We start from the raw sequence: 20,599 nt of genomic DNA on the forward strand, positions 1-20,599 counted from the left end.
CATGTTTGCTAACAAGCTCATTATCTCAGAGGTGATCCRTGGGGGGCCAGGGCAGGAGAGGATAAGTGTGCACAAGCTGAGGCACTTGGTTGCAAAGTGTTCAAGCAAATATCAATAAAATGTAGCGCCGGAGTTATTTGTCAGAAGGTGCATAATGAAAAGTAAAATTGATTGGGAAGTGAGGGCTTTGGGATGAACCGCCAGCCAATAGATTTAGGRTCCAGCTTCTCCCGCTCCCCTCAGGCACTGAAAAACAGATTAATGAGAAATAAGATTCACTCGCTTGATAGGTCGCTTCCTTTTGGGAGTATTTCAGGGAGACAGATYGCTCTGCCTTTATAACATAAATTTGCAATCAGCCTTATTGATTTCTTAATGCGTGGGAGCGATGCTGTCCGGAGCGGCGCGAGGGCGGCCGCGGGCGTTCCCGGGGCGCTCCGCGCGCCGCCCTCACGCCGCCCCGTGCCCAGGCGCCCAAGAAGGAGCTGCAGAACGGCGTGATCCGCGGCTACCAGATCGGCTACCGCGAGAACAGCCCCGGCAGCAACGGGCAGTACAGCATCGTGGAGATGAAGGCCACGGGCGACGGCGAGCTCTACACGCTGGACAACCTCAAGAAGTTTGCGCAGTACGGCGTGGTGGTGCAGGCGTTCAACCGCGCGGGCACGGGGCCCTCCTCCAGCGAGATCAACGCCACCACGCTGGAGGACGGTGAGCGGGGCGGCCGCGGGCGCCGGGGCGGCCGCGGTGCCGCCGGTGCCGCTGCAGCAGCCGCGAGCGGCGGCAAAAGTTTTGCGCTGCGTTTGCTCAGCGGTTTTTCATACTTAATTAAGGCTCTCGTTAGCCTGTCAAACCGCGATCGTTTCCTGGCTCTATTAGCGCTCCTCCTGGGGTATTCAAGGGYCCCTGTTTTAGCAGTAGTGTCTTTTCCATAATTATATTACCTTCATTTCGTTCAAACGGACTATCTGTATTAGTTTATTATGCTTGGTCCCTAATTACATGGTGCTTATATTTTTACACCTAAGTAATATGAAACAATAATCCTTTTCAAAGAGCGTCATTACGGTGATGTATTATCACTTAAACGCTCGTAAAAATTAGAGTTCCCTCTTGCGGGGCGAGGGGCTGCGGCGCCGCGGCCGCTCACGGGGCGCTGTCGCCCGCAGTGCCCAGCCAGGCGCCCGAGAACGTGCGCGCCATCTCCATCACGTCGGACGTGGCCGTGATCTCGTGGTCGGAGCCGCCGCGCAGCACGCTCAACGGCGTGCTCAAGGGCTACCGCGTCATCTTCTGGTCGCTCTACATGGACGGAGGTGAGTGCTGGCGGCCGGCGCGGCGCGGGAGCCGCGCGCCCGCTCACGCCCGCCGCGCCCGCAGAGTGGGGCGAGATGCAGAACATCACGACCACGCGGGAGCGAGTGGAGCTGCGCGGCATGGAGAAGTTCACCAACTACAGCGTGCAGGTGCTGGCCTACACGCAGGCCGGCGACGGCGTCCGCAGCAGCGTGCTCTACATCCAGACCAAGGAGGACAGTGAGTGCTGCCGCCTCGGCCCCCCCTCCTCCTTTTGCTGTGGGTGCTTAAATATTTACACCCCGGGCTGCCCTACTTTAGTGCCATTAGCTCCGTTCCGGAGCATTTCCCAGGCCGCTGCTGCCGTCAGGCAGGGGAGAGGGGACGGGCTGGAGTCTCTGTGCGGAGGCACCAGGTGTCGGGGCGCTGCGTTCGGCTGGGGCAGGATGCGCAGGAGAGGCGGGCATGGAAAGCCCGTTAGGGTCCCTGTAGCGGCGCCTTGGTGCCCCATGCGCCACGGCACGGAGGGGCCGGGCTCGGGGCTCTGCAGCGCCTGCCCTCTGCAGTCCCAGGTCCGCCGGCGGGCATCAAGGCCGTGCCGTCGTCGGCCAGCAGCGTGGTGGTGTCGTGGCTGCCGCCGGCGAAGCCCAACGGCATCATCCGCAAGTACACCATCTTCTGCTCCAGCCCCGGCTCGGGGCAGCCGGTAAGCACGCGCCGCCGCGCGCCCGCCTGCCCGCCAGCCGCCCCGGGGAGCCGCGCAGCAGCCGGGGCCGGGCCGCTCCCGCGGTGCCGGGCGCGGGTGCCGGCCAGGGCTGTCGAGCGGCGCTTGGGGGAGGCGCCTTCTCCACCTCATTTTGCTATCGGAGCCTCTGGTTTCCAGGGCAACATAATCTTTTCATCAAAGCCATGGGTAAAACCGCTGGGATCTGATATTGTTTTCCTGGCATCTTGTCAAAACTGTTATTTGCTTACAAAAAATTAGGCRTACTCCGCAGCATTCATATGGGTGGCCATCCGCTCGTGGGGCGCGCTCCCACCTGTGAGCCCGGCCAGGCTTGTGGCTCCCGCAGTACAGGGGCCCGTGCACGGGGCACGTGTGCTGAGTGCGCCCACGGGAGCGCTACACAAGTGTCCGAGGGAGCATGTCCCGCGGCTCGCAATGCACGTGGCCCCGATGCCGGAGCAGCGCTGCACGCAGCCCAGAGTGCTGAGGGTGGCTCCTTGCACAGGGGCACGGTKTGGGCTGGGGTTTGGGCATGCCGGGCAGCCTTGGCCGGTGCCCTCTCCACGGGGATGGGACGCACAACTTCCCTGCCACGCACTGCACCGGAGCAGCCAGCTGCTGCTGCGCCCGCTCTCCCTGGAGAAGCGACGGCGCCAGCGGGCTCCGAGCAGGGGCCGTGTCGCCGCGGGGTGACCGCCGCTGCCCTCCGCGCGCAGGCTCCCAGCGAGTACGAGACCAGCCCCGACCAGCTCTTCTACCGCATCGCGCACCTGACGCGCGGGCAGCAGTACCTGCTCTGGGTGGCCGCCGTCACCTCCGCCGGCCGCGGCAACATCAGCGAGAAGGTCACCATCGAGCCCGCCGGGAAAGGTACGTGGCACTCGTGCGGTGGCTGCGYGGGCGCCCTGGTCGCTTCCCTGTGTGCAGGTTTTGCTGCTGGCGGGACCTTGCAYGGTCCTGACCTCTTCCTCCTCCTCCTCCTCTCTGTAAAGCCCCCGCCAAGATCATCTCCTTTGGTGGCACCGTCACCACGCCGTGGATGAAGGACGTGAGGCTGCCGTGCAACTCGGTGGGGGAGCCGGTCCCCGCCATCAAGTGGACCAAGGACAGGTGAGCGCGGGCGTGCGGGGCGCGGGGCCCCCGGCCGCCTGGCGCGGCTCACGTGCCCCGGGCCTCCCCGCAGCGAGGACACAGCCATCCTGGTGACGGTGGACGGGCACCGCCTGATCCAGGCCAACGGCACGCTGGTGCTGCGCTCCGTGAAAGCCGAGGACTCGGGCTACTACACCTGCACCGCCACCAACACCTGGGGCTTCGACACCATCATCATCAACCTGCTGGTGCAAGGTGAGGCGGCCGCTGCGGCTGCTTCGCGGCGGCCGCTCGTGCCGGGCGCGGGCTCATGGGCRCCGTGCCCTTCCGCAGTGCCGCCGGACCAGCCGCGCCTCACCGTGTCCAAGACCTCGGCATCCTCCATCACGCTCGCCTGGATTCCCGGGGACAACGGCGGCAGCTCCATCCGAGGTGGGGCTGCGCTGGGTGACTGCCATGGCATCCCTGGCCCGAAGGGATGAGGGCCCTGGGGCGGTGGGTGCCTGCGGCAGGATGCAGCGGTGCCAGGGGCTAAGGAAGGGCACCTCGGTGGTGCTTGTGTGCCCGTGTCCGTGCTGCGTGCCCCGGTGGCACTCGGGCAGGGTTGGTGCCGGCGGTGCTCGGGGCCCTCCTGGCTCTCCGGAGCCTCCTTTCTGCTCTGATTCATCTAATGAAGCAGACGTGCCAGCAGCTGCACGCGGGGGGGGGCTGCGAGAGGGGAAGGAGCCCTCGCTTACAATTAATTAAAAGCATGAAAGTAATTACAAGCAAATCTCCCCAGCCAGCAGCCTTTCACTCCAACGGCCTCTGTTGATAAATTTGGTTATAATTGGATTAGAAATATTAAAAACATGCGGCACGTACAAAATAAGTAAGTGGCAGCGGGTGCTGGGGGTGCCTGAGCCACGGGGGTGCCCAGCGAGGGACACGGGCCCTGGCGCTGCCGGCAGGGCCGGTGCCAGCGCGTTTCAGCGTGGCACACGGTGCTCGCGGGGCGTGTGGGGAGGGAGCCGGCCCGTGCTGGCCTGCTACGTGTGTGTGAGACCCGGCAAAGGCGGTGCAGACGTAGCCGCTCTGTCAGCGCCRGGCTGCCGTGGGCGTTTGGGCACGGGTGAAGGGCAGCAAAGCTGCGATTGCCCCGGGAAGCCKGGTCACTCGTGCTGCTGGGCACGGGGCTCCTCCCCGGGCGCCTTCGCAAGGCAGTTTGGCGAGGCATCCCTCGCGTGCAGCTGCTGGTGGCAGCGTGGCGGCTTTGCTCGCGGAGCACTCGGTGTGCTTCCCCGTGCTCCGAGGCACGAGAAAGGAGGCGAGGCGCTGGGAGCAGCCACCTCCTCGGCTGCCGCCCCCGGGAGCTGCTCATTCTGGCGTTCCCCTTGTAGCCCCGTGCCAGCCGCTCTGGCCAGGCCAGGCGGATGGGCTGCCRGGGGGCAGCTCCCACGCGTGGGCCGGGGCAGGGGGCAGGTTTAAGGGCACCAGGGCGCGTTTGGGAGCCGCTTCAGCGCCGCTCGGTTGGCCCTGCCGCAGGCTTCGTGCTGCAGTACTCCGTGGACAACAGCGAGGAGTGGAAGGACGTGTTCATCAGCTCCTCGGAGCGCTCCTTCAAGCTGGAGAGCCTCAAGTGCGGCACGTGGTACAAGGTGAAGCTGGCGGCCAAGAACAGCGTGGGCGCCGGGCGCATCAGCGAGATCATCGAGGCCAAGACCCACGGCAGAGGTGAGTGCCCGGCCGGGCCGCCCGGAGGCCGCTGCCGCGCGCCGCGATCACCTGTGGCCTGGCGCACAAGTGGCGCTGGCCTCTGCGAGGCTCGCGCAGGAGGCCGCCAGCACCACCGCCCTGSGCTGCACGCGGAGCCCCCGCGCGTCCCTCTCGGCCGCGCCAGCGGAGGCGCGAGCGGCGGTCGCCGTGCCCCGCGGGCCGCCCCGCGCCTGGCAGCGGCTCCTCTCCCGCAGAGCCCTCCTTCAGCAAGGAGCAGCACCTCTTCACGCACATCAACTCGACGCACGCGCGCCTCAACCTGCAGGGCTGGAGCAGCGGCGGCTGCCCCATCACCGCCATCGTCCTCGAGTACCGGCCCAAGGGCAACTGGGGCTGGCAGAGCCTGCGCACCAACAGCTCCAGCGAGGTCTTCCTGACGGAGCTGCGCGAGGCCACGTGGTACGAGCTGCGCATGAAGGCCTGCAACAGCGCCGGCTGCGGCAACGAGACGGCCCAGTTCGCCACGCTCGACTACGACGGCAGTGAGTGCGGGCACGGGGCGCAGGCGCGCGYGGGGCGGCYGCGGGGCTCACGGGCTGCGCTCCGCGCCAGGCACCATCCCACCCATCAAGTCGGCGCAAGGGGAGGGTGATGACGTGAAGAAGCTCTTCACCATCGCCTGCCCCGTGATCCTGGCCACCCTCGGCGTGGCCCTGCTCTTCGTCATCCGCAAGAAGAGGAAGGAGAAGCGGCTGAAGAGGCTGCGAGGTGAGCKGGCGGCGCCGGCTCGGGGTGCTCCCTGCACAGCCCCCGGGGCCTGGATCCTGCCCTGAACTGCTCCCTTTGCTCYCCTGCAGATGCCAAGAGCCTGGCGGAGATGCTGATCAGGTGGGTCCCCTGTGCCTGCGGCGCGGGCAGCGAGGGCGCTCCCGCACACCCGGGGCTGGGGTGCTGCCGTGTGTGCAGCACCGCAGGCGCCCTGTCCTCTGTGCCCTCGCAGCAAGAACAACCGCAGCTTCGACACGCCGGTGAAGGGGCCCCCGCAGGGCCCCCGCCTGCACATCGACATCCCCCGCGTGCAGCTGCTCATCGAGGACAAGGAGGGCATCAAGCAGCTGGGTGAGCGCCTGGCCTGCCCGCCGCTGGCCACGGCTGCACCGCCTCAGCGGCTAAGTGCCCCAATCTCTCCCCAGGGGATGACAAAGCTACGATCCCCGTGACGGACACGGAGTTCAGCCAGGCCGTGAACCCGCAGAGCTTCTGCACGGGCGTCTCGCTGCATCACCCCGCTCTCATCCAGAACACGGGGCCCCTCATCGACATGTCGGACATTCGCCCCGGCACCAGTAAGTGGCTGCACCCTYGCAGGAGCGCGGCACGCGGCCAGGCCGGAGCAGGGCGAAGGAGGAGACGTGCGGGTCCCTTCGGCCCAGAGGAACCTCCCTGACCGCGTCTCTCGCCCCGTGCGCAGACCCCGTGTCAAGGAAGAGCGTCAAGTCCGCGCACAGCACCCGCAACCGGTACTCCAGCCAGTGGACGCTCACCAAGTGCCAGGCGTCCACGCCGGCGCGGACCCTCACCTCCGACTGGAGGACCGTGGGCTCCCAGCACGGCATCACGGTGACGGAGAGCGACAGCTACAGCGCCAGCCTCTCGCAGGACACGGGTAAGCTCGCGGCTCGTAGCGCGCCCGTCGGCAGGGACACACGTAGCCGGGCTGCTTGCGCTGGTCGCCCCTACTGTGACTGTTAGYGTTGCTGCCTTATACCGTGATTATGTGCGGGGGTTACGTACAGGGTGATTGTTTGTACTGGTTGCTTGTTACGTGACTATTAGCATTGTTTACACACAGTGTGGCTATTTGCATGGGCTACCTATAGTGTGAATATTTGCATGGGCTCCGTACTTAGAGTGTCATTATTTGCACTTGATGCATATAGCGTGGCTATTTGCAAGGATTACATATAGCGTGATCATTAGCATTGGCTAGTTACAGTCTGATTATTAGCATTGGCTACCTAGAGTGCGGCTATCTGCACGGGTTACCTATAGTGTAAGTGTTTACACAGGTTAGCAGCAATAGTGTGGCTACTTGCACAGGTTACCTATAACGTGATTATTTGCATTGCTTACCTATATGTGGCTATTTGCAGGAGCCAGATATACTGTGGCTGTTTGCACTGGATGCCTATAGTGTGGCTAAATGCATAGGTTACCTCTAGTGTGATTATGTGCACTGGTTATTTATAGTGTGATTACTTGTATTGCTTGCTTATAGTTTGATTATTAAAAATGCTTGCCTATAACATGACTATCTGGAAGGCTTACCTATAGTGTAACTAATTGCATAGCTTGCTTATAGTGTGGCTTGTTGCACAGGTTACCTATAATGTGATTATTTGCATTGCTTACCTATGGTGTGGCTATTAGCAGGGGTTCTTTATAGTGTGATTATTTGCMSTAGGTACCKATAGTGTGGCTAATTGCATAGGTTACCTATAGTGTGATTATTTGCACGGGTTACATAAAGTCTAATTATTTGCATTGGTTACTGATAGTGTGGCTATTTTCATGGATTATACTGGAAATATTTGCATTGCTTGCTTGTAGTCTGCTTCTTAGAATTAGTTTCTTGTAGTGTGGCTAGTTGCACAGGTTACATGTAGGGTAATTATTTGCATTGCTTACTTGTAGTCTGTTTATTAGCTTTGGTTACTTATAGTGTGATTATTTTCACTGGTTACTTATGGTGTGATTCCTTGCACTGGATGCATATAGTGGGGCTATTTSCACAGGTTACCTATAGAGTGGTGTACTTGCAGGAGCCAGATACAGTGTGATTATGTGCRCTGGTTACCTATAGTGTAATTMTTAGCATTGCTTTCTTATAGTCTGATTATTAGCATTGCTTGCTTAGAGTGTGCSTATTGCAAGGGTGACCTATACTGTGATTACTTGCATTGCTTGCTTATAGTGTGATTCTTTGCACTGGGTGCATGTAGTGTGGCTATTTGCATTGGCGACTTACAGTCTGGTTATTTGCAGGAGCCAAACATAGTGTGATTATTTGCATGGGTTACCCATAGCGTGATTGTTGACATTGCTTGCTTATAGAGCAGCTRCTTGCATAGGTTACCTATAATGGGATTATATGCATTGCTTACCTATATGTGGCTATTTGCAGGAGCCAGATATAGTGTGGCTATTTGCAAGSGTTACCTATAGTGTGATTAGGTGCACTGGTAACCTATMGTGTAATTATTTGCATTGCTTGCCTATTGTGTGGCTAGTTGCATAGGATACCTATAATGTGAATATTTGCATTGCTTACCTATTGTGTGGCTTTTTACAGCAGATAATTATAGTGTGATTATTTGCACTGCATACCCATAGCATGGCTATTTGCATAGGTTACCTATAGTGTGATTATTTGCACAGGTTCCATATAGTCTAATTATTTACATTGGTTACTTATAGTGTGGCTATTAGCATGGGTAATCTATACTGCGATTATTTGCATTGCTTGCTTGTAGACTGATTCTTAGAATTGATTTCTTATAGTGTGGCTATTTGCACAGGTTATATGTGGGGTAATTATTTGCATAGCTTACTGGTATTTGGATTAGTAGCATTGATTCCTTATAGTGTGATTATTTTCACTGTAACTTATGGTGTGATTCTTTGCATTGGTTACTTATAGTGTTGTTGTTTGCAGGTGCCAGATATAGTGGGATTATTTGCACTGGTTAGCTACAGTATAATTATTAGCATTGRTTGCTTATAGCGTGACTATTTGCAGGAGTTACCTATAGTGTGATTATTTCAACTGGATACGCATACTGTGGCTATTTGTATAAGTTACCTATAGGATGATTATTAGTATTGGTTACTCATAGTGTGATTATTTGCATTGCGTACTTAGAATGTGATTATTAGCACTGATTACTTATAGTGCAGCGATTTGCAAGGGATACCTGCACTGTGATTATTTGCATTGCTTGMTTATAGTGTGATTCTTTGCACTGGATGCAYGTAGTGTGGCTATATGCACTGGATACATATAGTGAGTTTATTTGCATAGGTTACTTCTAGTGTGGCTATTTGCAGGAGCCAGATATAGTGTGATTATGTGCACCGGATACCCATAGTGTGGCTTTTTGTATAGGTTACCTGTGGTGTGATTATTTGCATGGGTTGCATATAGTCTCATTATTTGCATGCTTACCTATAGTGTGATTATGTGCACTGGTTACTTATAGTGTGCTATTTGCAAGGGTTATCTATAGTCTGATTATTAGCATTAGTTACTTATATTGTGCCTGTCTGCATTGCTTACTTATGGTCTGAATATTAGCATTGAATATATATAGCGTGGCTATTTCTAAGGATTACCTATAGTGCGGCTATTTGCATAGCTTCCTTGCAGTCTGATTATTAGCATTGCTTACTTACAGAGTGGTGTACGTGCAGGAGCCAGATACAGTGTGATTATGTGCACTGGTTACCTATAGTGTAATTATTAGCATTGCTTTCTTATAGTCTGATTATTAGCATTGCTTACTTAGAGTGTGCCTATTGCAAGGGTGACCTATACTGTGATTACTTGCATTSCTTGCTCGTAGTGTGATTCTTTGCACTGGATGCATGTAGTGTGGCTATTTGCACAGGTTACTTATAGTGTGGCTGTTTGCAGGAGCCAGATACAGTGTGGTTATTTGCAAGGGTTACCTATAGTGTAATTATTTCAATTGCTTGCTTATAGTGTGGCTTGTTGCACAGGTTACCTATAATGTGATTATTTGCATTGCTTACCTATAGTGTGGCTATTTGCAGGGGTTCTTTATAGTGTGATTATTTGCACTGGAGACCTATAGTGTGGCTATTTGCATAGGTTACCTATGGTATGATTAGTTGCATGAGTTGCATATAGTCTAATTACTTGCCTTGGTTACTTATAGTGTGGCTATTTGCAAGGGTGACCTATACTGTGATTATTTGCATTGCTTGTTTAGAGTGTGGTTCTTTGYGCCCGATGCATCTAGTGTGGCTATTTGCATAGGTGACTTATAGTTTGTTTTTTTGCAGGAGTCAGATATAGTGTGGTTATTTGCAAGGGTTAGCTATAGTGTAATTATTTGCATTTCTTGCTTATAGTGTGGCTAGTTGCACAGGTTTACATGTAGGGCAATTATTTGCATTGCTTACTTATAGTGTCATTATTTTCACTGGTTACTTTGGTGTGATTCTTTGCATGGGCTGCATATAGGGTGGCTATTTGCAGGAGTCAGACATAGTGTGATTATTTGCACTGGATACCCATAGTGTGGCTATTTGCACAGGTTACTTGTAGGGTAATTATTTGCCTTGCTTACTTGTATTTGGATTATTTGCACAGGTTGCTTATAGTGTGRTTATTGGCATAGGTTATGTATTTGCAGGAGCCCAGTATAGTGGGATTATTTGCACGGGTTAACTAGGGCGTAATCATTACCATTGTTTTCTTATAGTATGATTATTAGCAGTGGTTGCTTAGAGTGTGACTATTTACAGAGCTTACCTCTAGTGTGACTATTTGCACTGGTTACTTATAGTCTGATTATTTGCAATGGTTACTTATAGTGTGGCTATTTCTATGGCTTACCTATTGTGTGGCTAGTTGCACAGGTTACATTGAGCGTAATTATTTGCATTGGTTGGTTGTAGTCTGACTATTAGTATTGGTTACTTATACTGTGATTATTTTCACTGGTTACTTATGGTGTGATTCCTTGCACTGGATGCATATAGGGTGGCTGTTTACTTACRGTGTGGCTATTTGCAGGAGCCAGACATAGGGTGATTATTTGCAATGGTTACCTGTAGTGTAATTACTTCTTAGTCTGATTATTRGCATTAGTTACTTATAGTGTGGCTATTTGCTTACTTATGGCCTGAATATTAGCATTGGAGCCATATAGTGTGGCTATTTCTAAGGATTACCTATAGTGTGGCTATCTGCACAGGTTACATTGAGCATAAGTATTTGCATTGGTTACTTGTAGTCTGACTATAGCATTGGTTACTTTACTGTGATTATTTGCATTGCTTGCTTATGGTGTGATTCTTTGTATGTAGTGTGGCTCTTTGCAGGAGCCAAATACAGTGTGATTATTAGCATTGGTTACTTTGGCATGGCGATTTGCATGGGCTACATTATTAGCAGTGTTTACTTGTCTCATTGTTAGAATTGGTTACTTATGGTGTGATTATTTGCACAGGTTACTTGTATTAGATTAGGTTACTTATAGTGTGATTATTTGYACTGCTTACTTGAATGTTAGTATTGCCTACTTAGAGTGTTTCTATTTGCACAGGTTACCTATACTGCTATCAATTGCAGTGGTTTCTATAAGTAACTGATGCTAATAATCAGACTATAAGAGTGGCTATTTGCATTGCTAACTTTGGTCTGAATATTAGCATTGGGGACATATAGTGTGGCTATTTACAGGTGACCTATAGAGTGGCTATTTGCACAGGTTACATGTAGGGTAATTATTTGCATTGGTTAGTTGTAATCTGACTRTTATCATGGGTTACTTATGGTGTGATTATTTTCACTTGTTACTTAGRAATCTAGTGCAAAGAATCACACCATATAGTGTGGCTGTTTGCATAAGTTACTTTAGTATGGCATACTTGCAATATATAGTGTGCTTAGGTACACTGGTTGCCTACAGTGTAATTTTAGCATTGGTTACTTATAGCGTGGCTATTTGCATGGGTTGCATTGCTTAGTTGTAGTCTGATTGATTGTTAGAAGTGGTAACTTATAGTGTGATTGTTTGTACTGCTTGCTTACTTTGTGAATATTAGTATTGCTTACTTAGAGTGTTTCTATTTGCACAGGTTACCTATGCATGTGATTATTAGCATAGGTTAGTTGTAGTTTGGCTATTTGCATTTGTTACYTACAATGGGAATTATTCATTAGAGTTAGTTGTTCTCTAGCAAGTTCTAAGAGAGCCAGAACAGCTCAAAGCACAGGAGATTGTTCAGTTAAGGTGGTTCCTGCTTGTCCTGTAACAGCACAAAGTGGTACGTCCAGGAATAGTTCCTTGCATTTGTTTTTTTATTACAGCTAAAATCACATTGAAATGAGCTCAAGACCAGGTGAGGCCTGGTAGAGCTCAGGATTTTGTTTTAAGGCAAAGGCCTCTCTMTATTGTCTCTCCAGAACTTGGTGAACGCAGGGATCCTGCCGCGAGCTCCTGGGGACTGCTCTGCTTTCCAGGGCACAGCTCCACTACGCTGGGCTTTGGAAGGAGCTGGAGAGCTCCACTTCCAGCTGAGGTTTGTACTTGTCTCCGTGTCCCCCGCAGACAAAGGGCGGAACAGCATGGTGTCCACAGAGAGCGCCTCGTCCACCTACGAGGAGCTGGCCCGAGCCTACGAGCACGCCAAGCTGGAGGAGCAGCTGCAGCACGCCAAGTTCGAGATCACCGAGTGCTTCATCTCCGACAGCTCCTCGGACCAGATGACCACGGGCACCAACGAGAACGCGGACAGCATGACGTCCATGAGCACCCCGTCGGAGCCCGGCATCTGCCGCTTCACCGCCTCGCCGCCCAAGCCCCAGGACAGCGACCGAGGCAAGAACGTGGCCGTGCCCATCCCGCACCGAGCCAACAAGAGTAAGTACGAGTCTCCAACTCCAGGCTTAGAGGGCGAGCCTGCGCTCCTGGCCTTTCCCTCTGTGGGACAGAGGAGAGAAATGTGTTTCCCACGGCGAATGCGTCTTCCTGAGCACAAACCCTTGAGCATTCCTCTTATGGACAGCAGCAATGTAAGGGCAGCCGCCACCACCACCACACTGCTGTGGTACACAAAGGCCTTCAGAGCTCCTGYGTGCAGTCCGTGCTTGATCCTCTCTTTGCATTTCAGCTTGGTTAGAAATAGTTGATAGCCTTACCATACAATAAGGTAAGTGTCTATACCATGGAGATGTTGAGTCAGCTACAGCAGCTCTCAAGATCAGCATCGCTGAAAGCAGCTGTCTAGTGGTGGAGGTCTCCGTCTCGGGGGGAGTAGCAGCTCTCCTTCTTTCCTCACTCTTCGTGGAGCAGCCACGAGCGCACAAGGGAGACGCATCTGTCTGCAAGTACAAAGGGCGAGAACCAGAGAGGCAGTTACAGGACATTATTGCAGGTGATGACACTGAAGTGAGGTTCCAATAGCTGGCACCACACCGGGATGAGCACAGAGAGGCTGTACGTAATATTTCTGTTCCACTCTGTCTACCCAGCAGAGTATGAGAGGAGAGACTTAGCTTCTGCAGCCAGCCTGTCCACCCTCAAGGGCAGAATATCTGCAGATAGAGATGTGTTATTTCTCATTTCTGCTGCAGATACTCTCACCTTAGCAGGTAGATGGAGGGGCTATGGAGCTTCCTTTCATACTCTGCTGGGTAGAGAGGGGCTGGGGCTTCTCTTCTACCCAGCAGAGCCTGTGCTGCTGCAGTATTTTCTAAGCAAGGTGCGCTTTGGGGTAGACCTGGCCCTCCTTTTCWCTGCAGCAGCCAGGTCTACCCCCAGTCAGCAGTAACACCTCACTTAGAAAATGTTGCAGCAGCTCAGGCTCTCCTGGGTAGAAGGAAAGAGCTGTCTATGTGGCAAGGGCAGAGTACCTGCTAATGCAAAGAGGCAGTGACACCTCTCTTGGCAGAGACCTAGCCCTTCCCTTCTACCTGGGACAGCCTGAGCCTCTGCACTATTTTCTCAAGGAGATATGACTCTGCTTTGGGCAGAGACTGGCCACTCTCTCTGCTGCAGAGGGCAGGTCTACCCCTGGGCAGCAGTAACACCTCACTTGGAGGCTCAGGCTCTCCTCCCTGGCAATGGCCAAGATATCTGTTAAGAGAGGTGTTACAGCCTCTTTGCATTAGCAGATACTCTGCCCTTGCCACACAGGCAAGGAGGCCCAGGGGTAGACCTGATGGCTGCAATGAAAAGAGCTCTCAAGAGTAGATGTGGCCACTSTTTTCACTGAAACGGTCAGCTCTGCCTCACCTGGAAGTCAGCCCTTACTTTGAAGGCTCAGGCTTGCCCCCTTGGCAGAAGGAAGGGGTAGTCTATCCAGCAAGGGGAGAGAGAATACCTGCAGAGAGTGGTGGACTGCACCCCTTTCCAGTGCAGCTATCCTCTCCTTGCTGGGTAGACAGAGCAGCTGTGGAGACGAGGGACCAGTTTTGCTACGGTGTCCTACCTTGCCGCRGAGGGCAGGCAGCTCCTTTTCAGAGCGGCAGCTCTCATTCATCTTCAGAGCGCCGTGTATCAAAGAGCAGGGAGCGCTCCTCTCTTGACCTGCCGGGGAAGCAACAAAGGCAGCGGCAGTTCCCTGGGCTGTACGCGCAGTTCACTTCATTTTGCAGCCAAGAACAGCAGTAAAGCAGASGGCGGCTCTGCCACCCGCCGGGGGGGTCGCGCCCTCGCTTGCAGCGAGCGGCTCCCGCGGCCTCCGTGGCGGACCCCGCGCCTCCTCAGCGGCCTCTGCTTTCCCCTGCAGGCGAGTACTGCAACCTGCCGCTCTACATGAAGTCGGAAGCCTTCTTCCGCAAGCCAGACATCCACGACCCGTGTCCGGTGGTGCCGCCGCGGGAAGCCTCCATGCGGAACCTGGCGCGCGCCTACCACCCGCAGGCGAGGCACCTCACGCTGGAGCCCGGCAGCAAGCCGCTGGGGCTGCCGCCGCCGGCCTCCTCCACAACCACCTTACCTCAAAGGACTCTCACCATGCCCGGCTCGAGCAGCGCCGCCGCTGCTGCCGCCGCCGCCGCGCCCGCCGCTGCTGCCGCCCCTGCCGCCGCCGCCACCAGTGCCGGTGCCGCCGCCGAGCCGGCCGCCAGCGCCGAGCCGCGCATGCCCACGCACACCAAAATGGGAGGCTCGAGGGACTCGCTCCTAGAAATGAGCACGTCCGGGATAGGAAGGGCTCAAAAACAAGGGGCTGGAGCGTACTCCAAATCCTACACGCTCGTGTAGGAACCTAGAAAACAAACACAACGAACTCTGCTGGTTTCCTGCGCTATTTATATTTAAATTACAAGAACTCTTGTACATAATGAACTCTTTTGTATAAATGAAACTATTTTCTTCTTCTCCAAACAGAAAAAGAAACCAGGGCACAAAGAATTTGATGTTACAGATTTAAAATATAATATATATGTAAACATATATTTCACATCATTTTGAAAGGGGCACAAGGAAAGACTCAGCGACTCTTTTTTTTTTTCTTTTTCCCTGATATTGTCGGTGGTTTTTGAAAAAGGAACGTCTTGAAGACATTGCATGCTATTTTACTGTTCTGAAAACAACAGGAGTTGCTTCAATTTGCAAATGCTTATGTGTTAATACCTTTTTCTATGAAAAAACAAACAGCGCTGTGTGCAATAAAGGTTATGTTTATACGGGGTGTTTCTTAGATGCAGAGAGCAAGAGCCGGTGCAAGGGCGCTGCTAGGGGACACTCACCGCGCACTCACYGGCAGCGCAGCAGGCGAGCAGGGAGACGGCGGCCGCAGCCACGAGGGGACGCGAAGCTCCCGTGCTGTGGAGGGGGGTCCAAACTCCTGCAAGTGGTGCCTCTCTGCAGCACGCTCCCAAGTCCAGTGCACATCCCCAACTCAGCTGGCRGTCTTCTCCCACACTGCAGCAATTAATCTGTGAAGAAATGCATTAAAGCCTTTGAGCTGGCTGCTAATGAAAACAAAAGGCAGCCGCCGAAGGCAGGCGGCTGCAGCACCGCCGGGCTGGCAACCTCCGTTTACTGCACTTGCAAAGAGGGAAATGGCAGTGCCTGTTAGGCACAGGWGCTTCACTTAAATACAGGCTAGAACTAGCACCTTCCAGAGGACATGCTACTATACAAGGTCTAACCTAAGTGCATTTCGGATTCCTTAGCAAATTAGAGGCATTATTCAATTAACAACTCTTCCTCAGTATTCAATCCACACTTGCTACCCATTGGTTCCATCTCCTCCTTACAGATAAGCTTGTAAATTAGCAGCTGCCACACTTACAAACTCCTGTAAAGCACCACTTTTACCACATCCGTTACAAGCACTTACTACACAGCATTAGCTTCCTTTAACATCACTCCTAGATTTTTACTGTACCTGAACAAACAGACCAGCASTTTGAGCCAACAACTAACTCACTCCAGCGTTGCTGGTAACAGTCCTTGCTCTTTCACCTTCCAGCTTGCAGTACCCACTTGTGCTGWCACACACACACAAGTCAACTAACCCTGCTATTGCTGCAAAAGTGCCTTAGCACTAGCCTGGAACAGCTCTCAGCTCTTGGGGGGGTCAGGAAATGAGCTGTCACCACATTGCTTGGTGACGATTCTGGTAATGCTCGCAGCCGCCCCGTGCACAGAAGCAGTTAGTGCAGGGAGACATGGCACTCACTCGCAGAGGCTGGAGGCCACGGCCAGGCCAGTTGCCTCAAGTGCTTCCGCTAATAGCGCCAAAAGTGCTAAAACCTTGCTTGCCCTGCAGAGCCTTCCCTAAAGCCAGCCCYGGGGCATTCTGTGACTGCAGCGGGCTGGCCCAGGACACTGTGTTCACGCTACCTGACCCTCCTGGCTGAGGGGCTCGGCCGGGGACTTACCTGCACCAACTGCCGTGTGGAAGGAGTGCTGCAGAGCTGTCTGTGTTTCGGGGACGGGGGGCAGCGCTGTCCCAGCCAGTTGCCAAGAGGGTCCCGGTTGCTGCCGAGCACCTTGGGTTGCTAATTCAGTTGCACGGAGCCATCGTGTCAGGAACAATCAGCTTGCCTCTAAATCCAAGCATGAAAAGGGATTAGGCTTTTTTCTAAAGTATTTAGGATTGTTTTCTTTAATAGGAAATCCAAAAACTGGTCCAAATAGCATTTCCTCCTATGCATGCCTTTTCCTATGCATTCAATCTTAACAGGTTTTTGGAGGCAATAAAGCCGTGGTGATTTTTTCCAATTTAGCATGCAATGAGCGCCTGGATTTTGTACAGCAGCTGTACGCAGAACATAAGCAAGGCAATTTAATGCCAGCGATCATGCTAAACAGCTCCGACAGGGGCTTTGAGGCGCATGGCGAGGCTCGCTCTCAGGTAAGGGCAGCGAGGGGCAACACAAAGGGTGCAGGTGGCCGCGCAGGGGTGGGCGGTCCGCAGAGCGCTCTCTTACCTGCAGCAGGAGAGTCCTGGTCGGCAGCGTCACCCACCCTTCTCCTGGGCACCTCCAGGGTCCACGGGYGCAGGAGCGCCGTGGCGCCTGCCTGCAGCAGCGCCGGCCGGCCCGAGGGCCCCTCCACAGCAGCCGGGGCTGGGCCCGTGTGGGCTGCTGCTCCACTCCCGCTGCGGTGACGGGCTCTGTCTCCCCTACACCGGCTGCTGTTGGACCAGRCGCACGCAGCGCCCGTGTCGCCCCGAGCGCGGCGGACAAGCAAAGGGGCACCGCTCGCCCACCTTCCTGCAGCTCGCCACGGCCTCCGTTCAAGCACCAACCCTGCCCTCTCTCAGCAGGGAGGGCAGCGCGGAGCCAAGCGCCCGCCCTGCGCACAGAGCAGTGTTACGGCTCTGCAGCCGCGCAGCACCGCGGAACCGGCAATCCCCCAGCCTCAAGAGAAGAGGCAAGAGGAGACAAGCAACTTCTCGGCTGAGAGAGTAAGTGGATTAGCAAGATAAAAGGAAGAGCAGATTAACATGTCTTTATTGTAATCGGCTAGCACAGCTTTCCTCTACATCATAGCAAGAAGTCTCCACCTTACCGGCCCCAGCAGTTACACACATGGCATTACACAGGCCATTACTACTGCCCACACTGCACAAYGGGACAGGGCCTTCACTGTCCCTCCCACCCCAGGTGCCAGGCTGCTCTGCCAGGCAGATCTGCAGCTACCACCCAGGCTGACAACTGCAGCCACACAACCCAACTCTGCCTCCAAGAAGAGACAGGAGAAAACGGCCGGGAAAGGAAAAGAGCTGCCGCGGTGTGCGGGGCGGTGCAGCGCGTGCCAGCAGGCACCGGCCACATCGTGCACACACAGTGTCCTCAGCAGGCGCGCGAACAGCGGCGGGTGCAGCCGGGGCCGAGCACTGCGGGGTGGCCACGTGCCAGGGCTCGCAAGGGCTGCGAGAAGGGCCCACAAGCAGCTCCGCTGCCGGAGCGGGAGCTGCTCCCCGCGCGCTCCTATCTCGGGCAGCCKGTGCTCCGAGCCCCCTGCCCCAGCGCCGCGCCTTGCTGGTAGCAGCCACATAACCCACCCGCCAGCAGCAAGCGCGGCAGGGCACGCTCTGCAACGCGGGTTCAGCCTCGGCACCCGCGGGCTCCCTGCTCTGGAGGGAGGGCGCCCGGCGCTGCCCTAGAGAAGCACGAGGGGCCCTCGCCCAGCACAGCCGCGCACAGCCTGCGGCCGCTGTGGGTGTATCCCAGGCAGCACCGGCACAAGCTCCCGGCGCAGCGCGGTGGGAGAAGGCAGCGCGTTTCACCCTCCCTCCAGGAGCACAATGCGGAGAGGAGAGGCACAGAGAAGGCTGGTGCTGGGCACAGCGAGGCCCAGGCTGCCAGCCAGCCCTGCCAGGGCTCAACCGAGCTGGCCTCGCTCCTGGCAAACAGCTACTGTGAGAGCCAGCTCAGGTGGCACCTGCCACCAAGGAAAGCCTTGGTGATGCCACCCTGGACACAGGTGCCCTCAGGCAGCCCCTCGTGCTTGTGCCCTGGCCCACCAGTCAATGCCACTGGGGAAAGACTCACSGCAAAGAGCAGCTGCTGGGAGCAGCTGCCAACGCACACCCCTAACGGTACCGAGCGCTGCGCGCGCGCCGAGAGCTGCGCCGAGGGAGCGGGGTGACAGCGAGCGCGGCCGCGAGGCGCTGGACGGGGTCGCCCGGAGGGGGGCCTGGCCGGCACGGCTACTGCTTCTCCTTCTTGTGCTGCTGGTACCTCCGGAAGTGAGCCTGGATGGTGAGGGCCGCCTGCTCGGAAGGGTCGCAGGAGGACTTGCGCTCGCCGCTGCCGTCGGGGCTCTCGTCACCTAGGATGAGCACCGAGCATCAGGGCGAGCAGGGGCAGCCGGGCTGGCCCCGGACCCGCCGCTCCGCCAGCTCCTGGCGCATCTCAGCCGCTCACAGCGGACACGGGAGAGGCCAGGCAAGCTCTCCAGCAGCACTAAGCCCTCTATTTACACAGCTTTACTCCCCAAAGACCGCAGCTTCCCCGCGTTTAATCACCAAGTACGATACGCACTTACTTTCACACACACAAATAAGATTAGGGGGAAGGAAAAAAAAACCCTACGACCAGCACTGTACAGCAATAAAGCTCTCATGCTGATAAATGGGAACTCTCCCCAACCCACACTTAATGTGGCATGAGGGAAGTATTGTGAAATTCAACAGGAACTGAATCAAAGCCGCTCAGCAGTGCTCTTTTAAGCGAGTGTGTCACTGCTAAGCACCCCCCGAGCAGCGATCAGAAATCCTGGTGCCAGATGCTGCCGTATAAACTCACCAATGTCATCTGAACCCATTTTTATTCACATCCTAAAAGAAATTGCAAAGTAAAAAGATACATAAAAAAGTCCGTGTTGGGAATCAGCTGCCTCCTGTCCTGCTTAACAAGACACATTGTCAGCTGTAAATCCTGCTCGCTGCAGAATCAAACGCCAGAGGCTGGGGAGCCACCGGGGGCAGTTGCCGCTCCGTGTTTCCGGGCGTCCCACGGGGCCGTAGGGCCCGGCTGCTGCCCCAGAGAGAGGGGCCGGGTCCCCAGCCCTGCGCCACGAGCGCCAGCCCAGGGCTCCTCGCAGCGAGCGGCCCAGCGCGGGACCTGCTCTCATCCGATTAGCAGCCGAGCCGCACCGAGAATAGCAGGGGACAAATCCTATTTGCTGAGCACTTGACTTCATTAGAGGTGGCAGAGCCTCGCAAACAGCAGCGGGGAGGAAGAGAGGGGGACAACTTCAAGGTGCTTTGGCGTCACCCCCAGWAACTGCAATTATAGCGGTGCCTGCTCTTGTGCTGCCTCCCGCAGCCACCGGCCGGCGATTGTCCCGCTGCCTGCCGCGCGCCAGGCTGGCTCCCTGCGCGCTCCACACTCACCTGTCTCTCCGGGGAGCGAGTAGACGCTGTTGTGTCGAGAGCTCCTGCCTCTCTGSAAAGGGAGAGATGCAAAGTATGAGCGAGTTAGGGGGAACGCCGGGCAGAGGCAGTGGGAAGAGGCTCTTTCAGGTCAGCTGCGAAGCCAGCTTTGCCGGGCTTTCTGCTACCCCTTCCCTCTGGAAAACTTGAAWATACTTACTGCTGGTCCCTTAAAGGGCACTACAGAGCTCCGATTAATTAACGTGCTTTTGTGAGAGCTCCTCCAAGGAGGAGCAGCGAAAAGAGCTTTGTATCAAAAGCAGGATCTGCTGAGATTTGCTGCTAATGTCTTGGGCTGTTGCACCGGCCTAGTACAGGCTGCCTGGATCCKCATTTCCAACTAGCACAGAAGCAGCCTTGCCAGGTTTGCTTCCTAGGCTCCAGCCCCTGGCACCTGCCTCTGCAGCACCTGCGACGTCACGGCTGCTAGGGAACATTTTCATCCCGACAAGCAAGCAACGTGAACGTCTCTGCACACACRCTGCTACGCTTCGCGGGCAGCCCTGCCTCCCGGGAACAGCCCCTTCTCTGTCCTCGGACGGGGGAGCACACACGTGCTGCCCTGCTTGAGCTCTGCGCGGCCCTGCAGCTGCCGAGCACGGCCTGCTGYGGTCAAGAGCTCCCCTGCCGCAAACA

At 55.4% G+C, this 20,599-nt stretch overlaps 1 protein-coding gene across 1 annotated transcript in view; it reads left to right on the top strand.

Moving 5' to 3' along the window:
* The window catches only part of DSCAML1 (DS cell adhesion molecule like 1), a 77,976-nt gene extending 62,728 nt beyond the window's left edge, over nucleotides 1-15,248 (top strand). Inside the window, exons 19-35 of the mRNA XM_026040292.1 lie at nucleotides 471-711; nucleotides 1,170-1,316; nucleotides 1,381-1,536; nucleotides 1,863-2,002; nucleotides 2,740-2,893; nucleotides 3,016-3,133; nucleotides 3,207-3,370; nucleotides 3,449-3,547; nucleotides 4,640-4,828; nucleotides 5,065-5,352; nucleotides 5,423-5,578; nucleotides 5,668-5,698; nucleotides 5,811-5,929; nucleotides 6,004-6,156; nucleotides 6,282-6,476; nucleotides 12,172-12,483; nucleotides 14,354-15,248. Coding sequence (XP_025896077.1) covers nucleotides 471-711; nucleotides 1,170-1,316; nucleotides 1,381-1,536; nucleotides 1,863-2,002; nucleotides 2,740-2,893; nucleotides 3,016-3,133; nucleotides 3,207-3,370; nucleotides 3,449-3,547; nucleotides 4,640-4,828; nucleotides 5,065-5,352; nucleotides 5,423-5,578; nucleotides 5,668-5,698; nucleotides 5,811-5,929; nucleotides 6,004-6,156; nucleotides 6,282-6,476; nucleotides 12,172-12,483; nucleotides 14,354-14,829 — 3,138 coding nt within the window. The 3' untranslated portion in view covers nucleotides 14,830-15,248. The remainder of the gene's footprint in view (nucleotides 1-470; nucleotides 712-1,169; nucleotides 1,317-1,380; nucleotides 1,537-1,862; nucleotides 2,003-2,739; nucleotides 2,894-3,015; nucleotides 3,134-3,206; nucleotides 3,371-3,448; nucleotides 3,548-4,639; nucleotides 4,829-5,064; nucleotides 5,353-5,422; nucleotides 5,579-5,667; nucleotides 5,699-5,810; nucleotides 5,930-6,003; nucleotides 6,157-6,281; nucleotides 6,477-12,171; nucleotides 12,484-14,353) is intronic.
* Nucleotides 15,249-20,599: the final 5,351 nt, after the last annotated feature.

Source organism: Nothoprocta perdicaria, unplaced genomic scaffold (genome assembly GCF_003342845.1).
Source record: "Nothoprocta perdicaria isolate Ctin4 unplaced genomic scaffold, notPer1 scaffold_252, whole genome shotgun sequence".
Taxonomy (NCBI): Eukaryota; Metazoa; Chordata; class Aves; order Tinamiformes; family Tinamidae; genus Nothoprocta; species Nothoprocta perdicaria.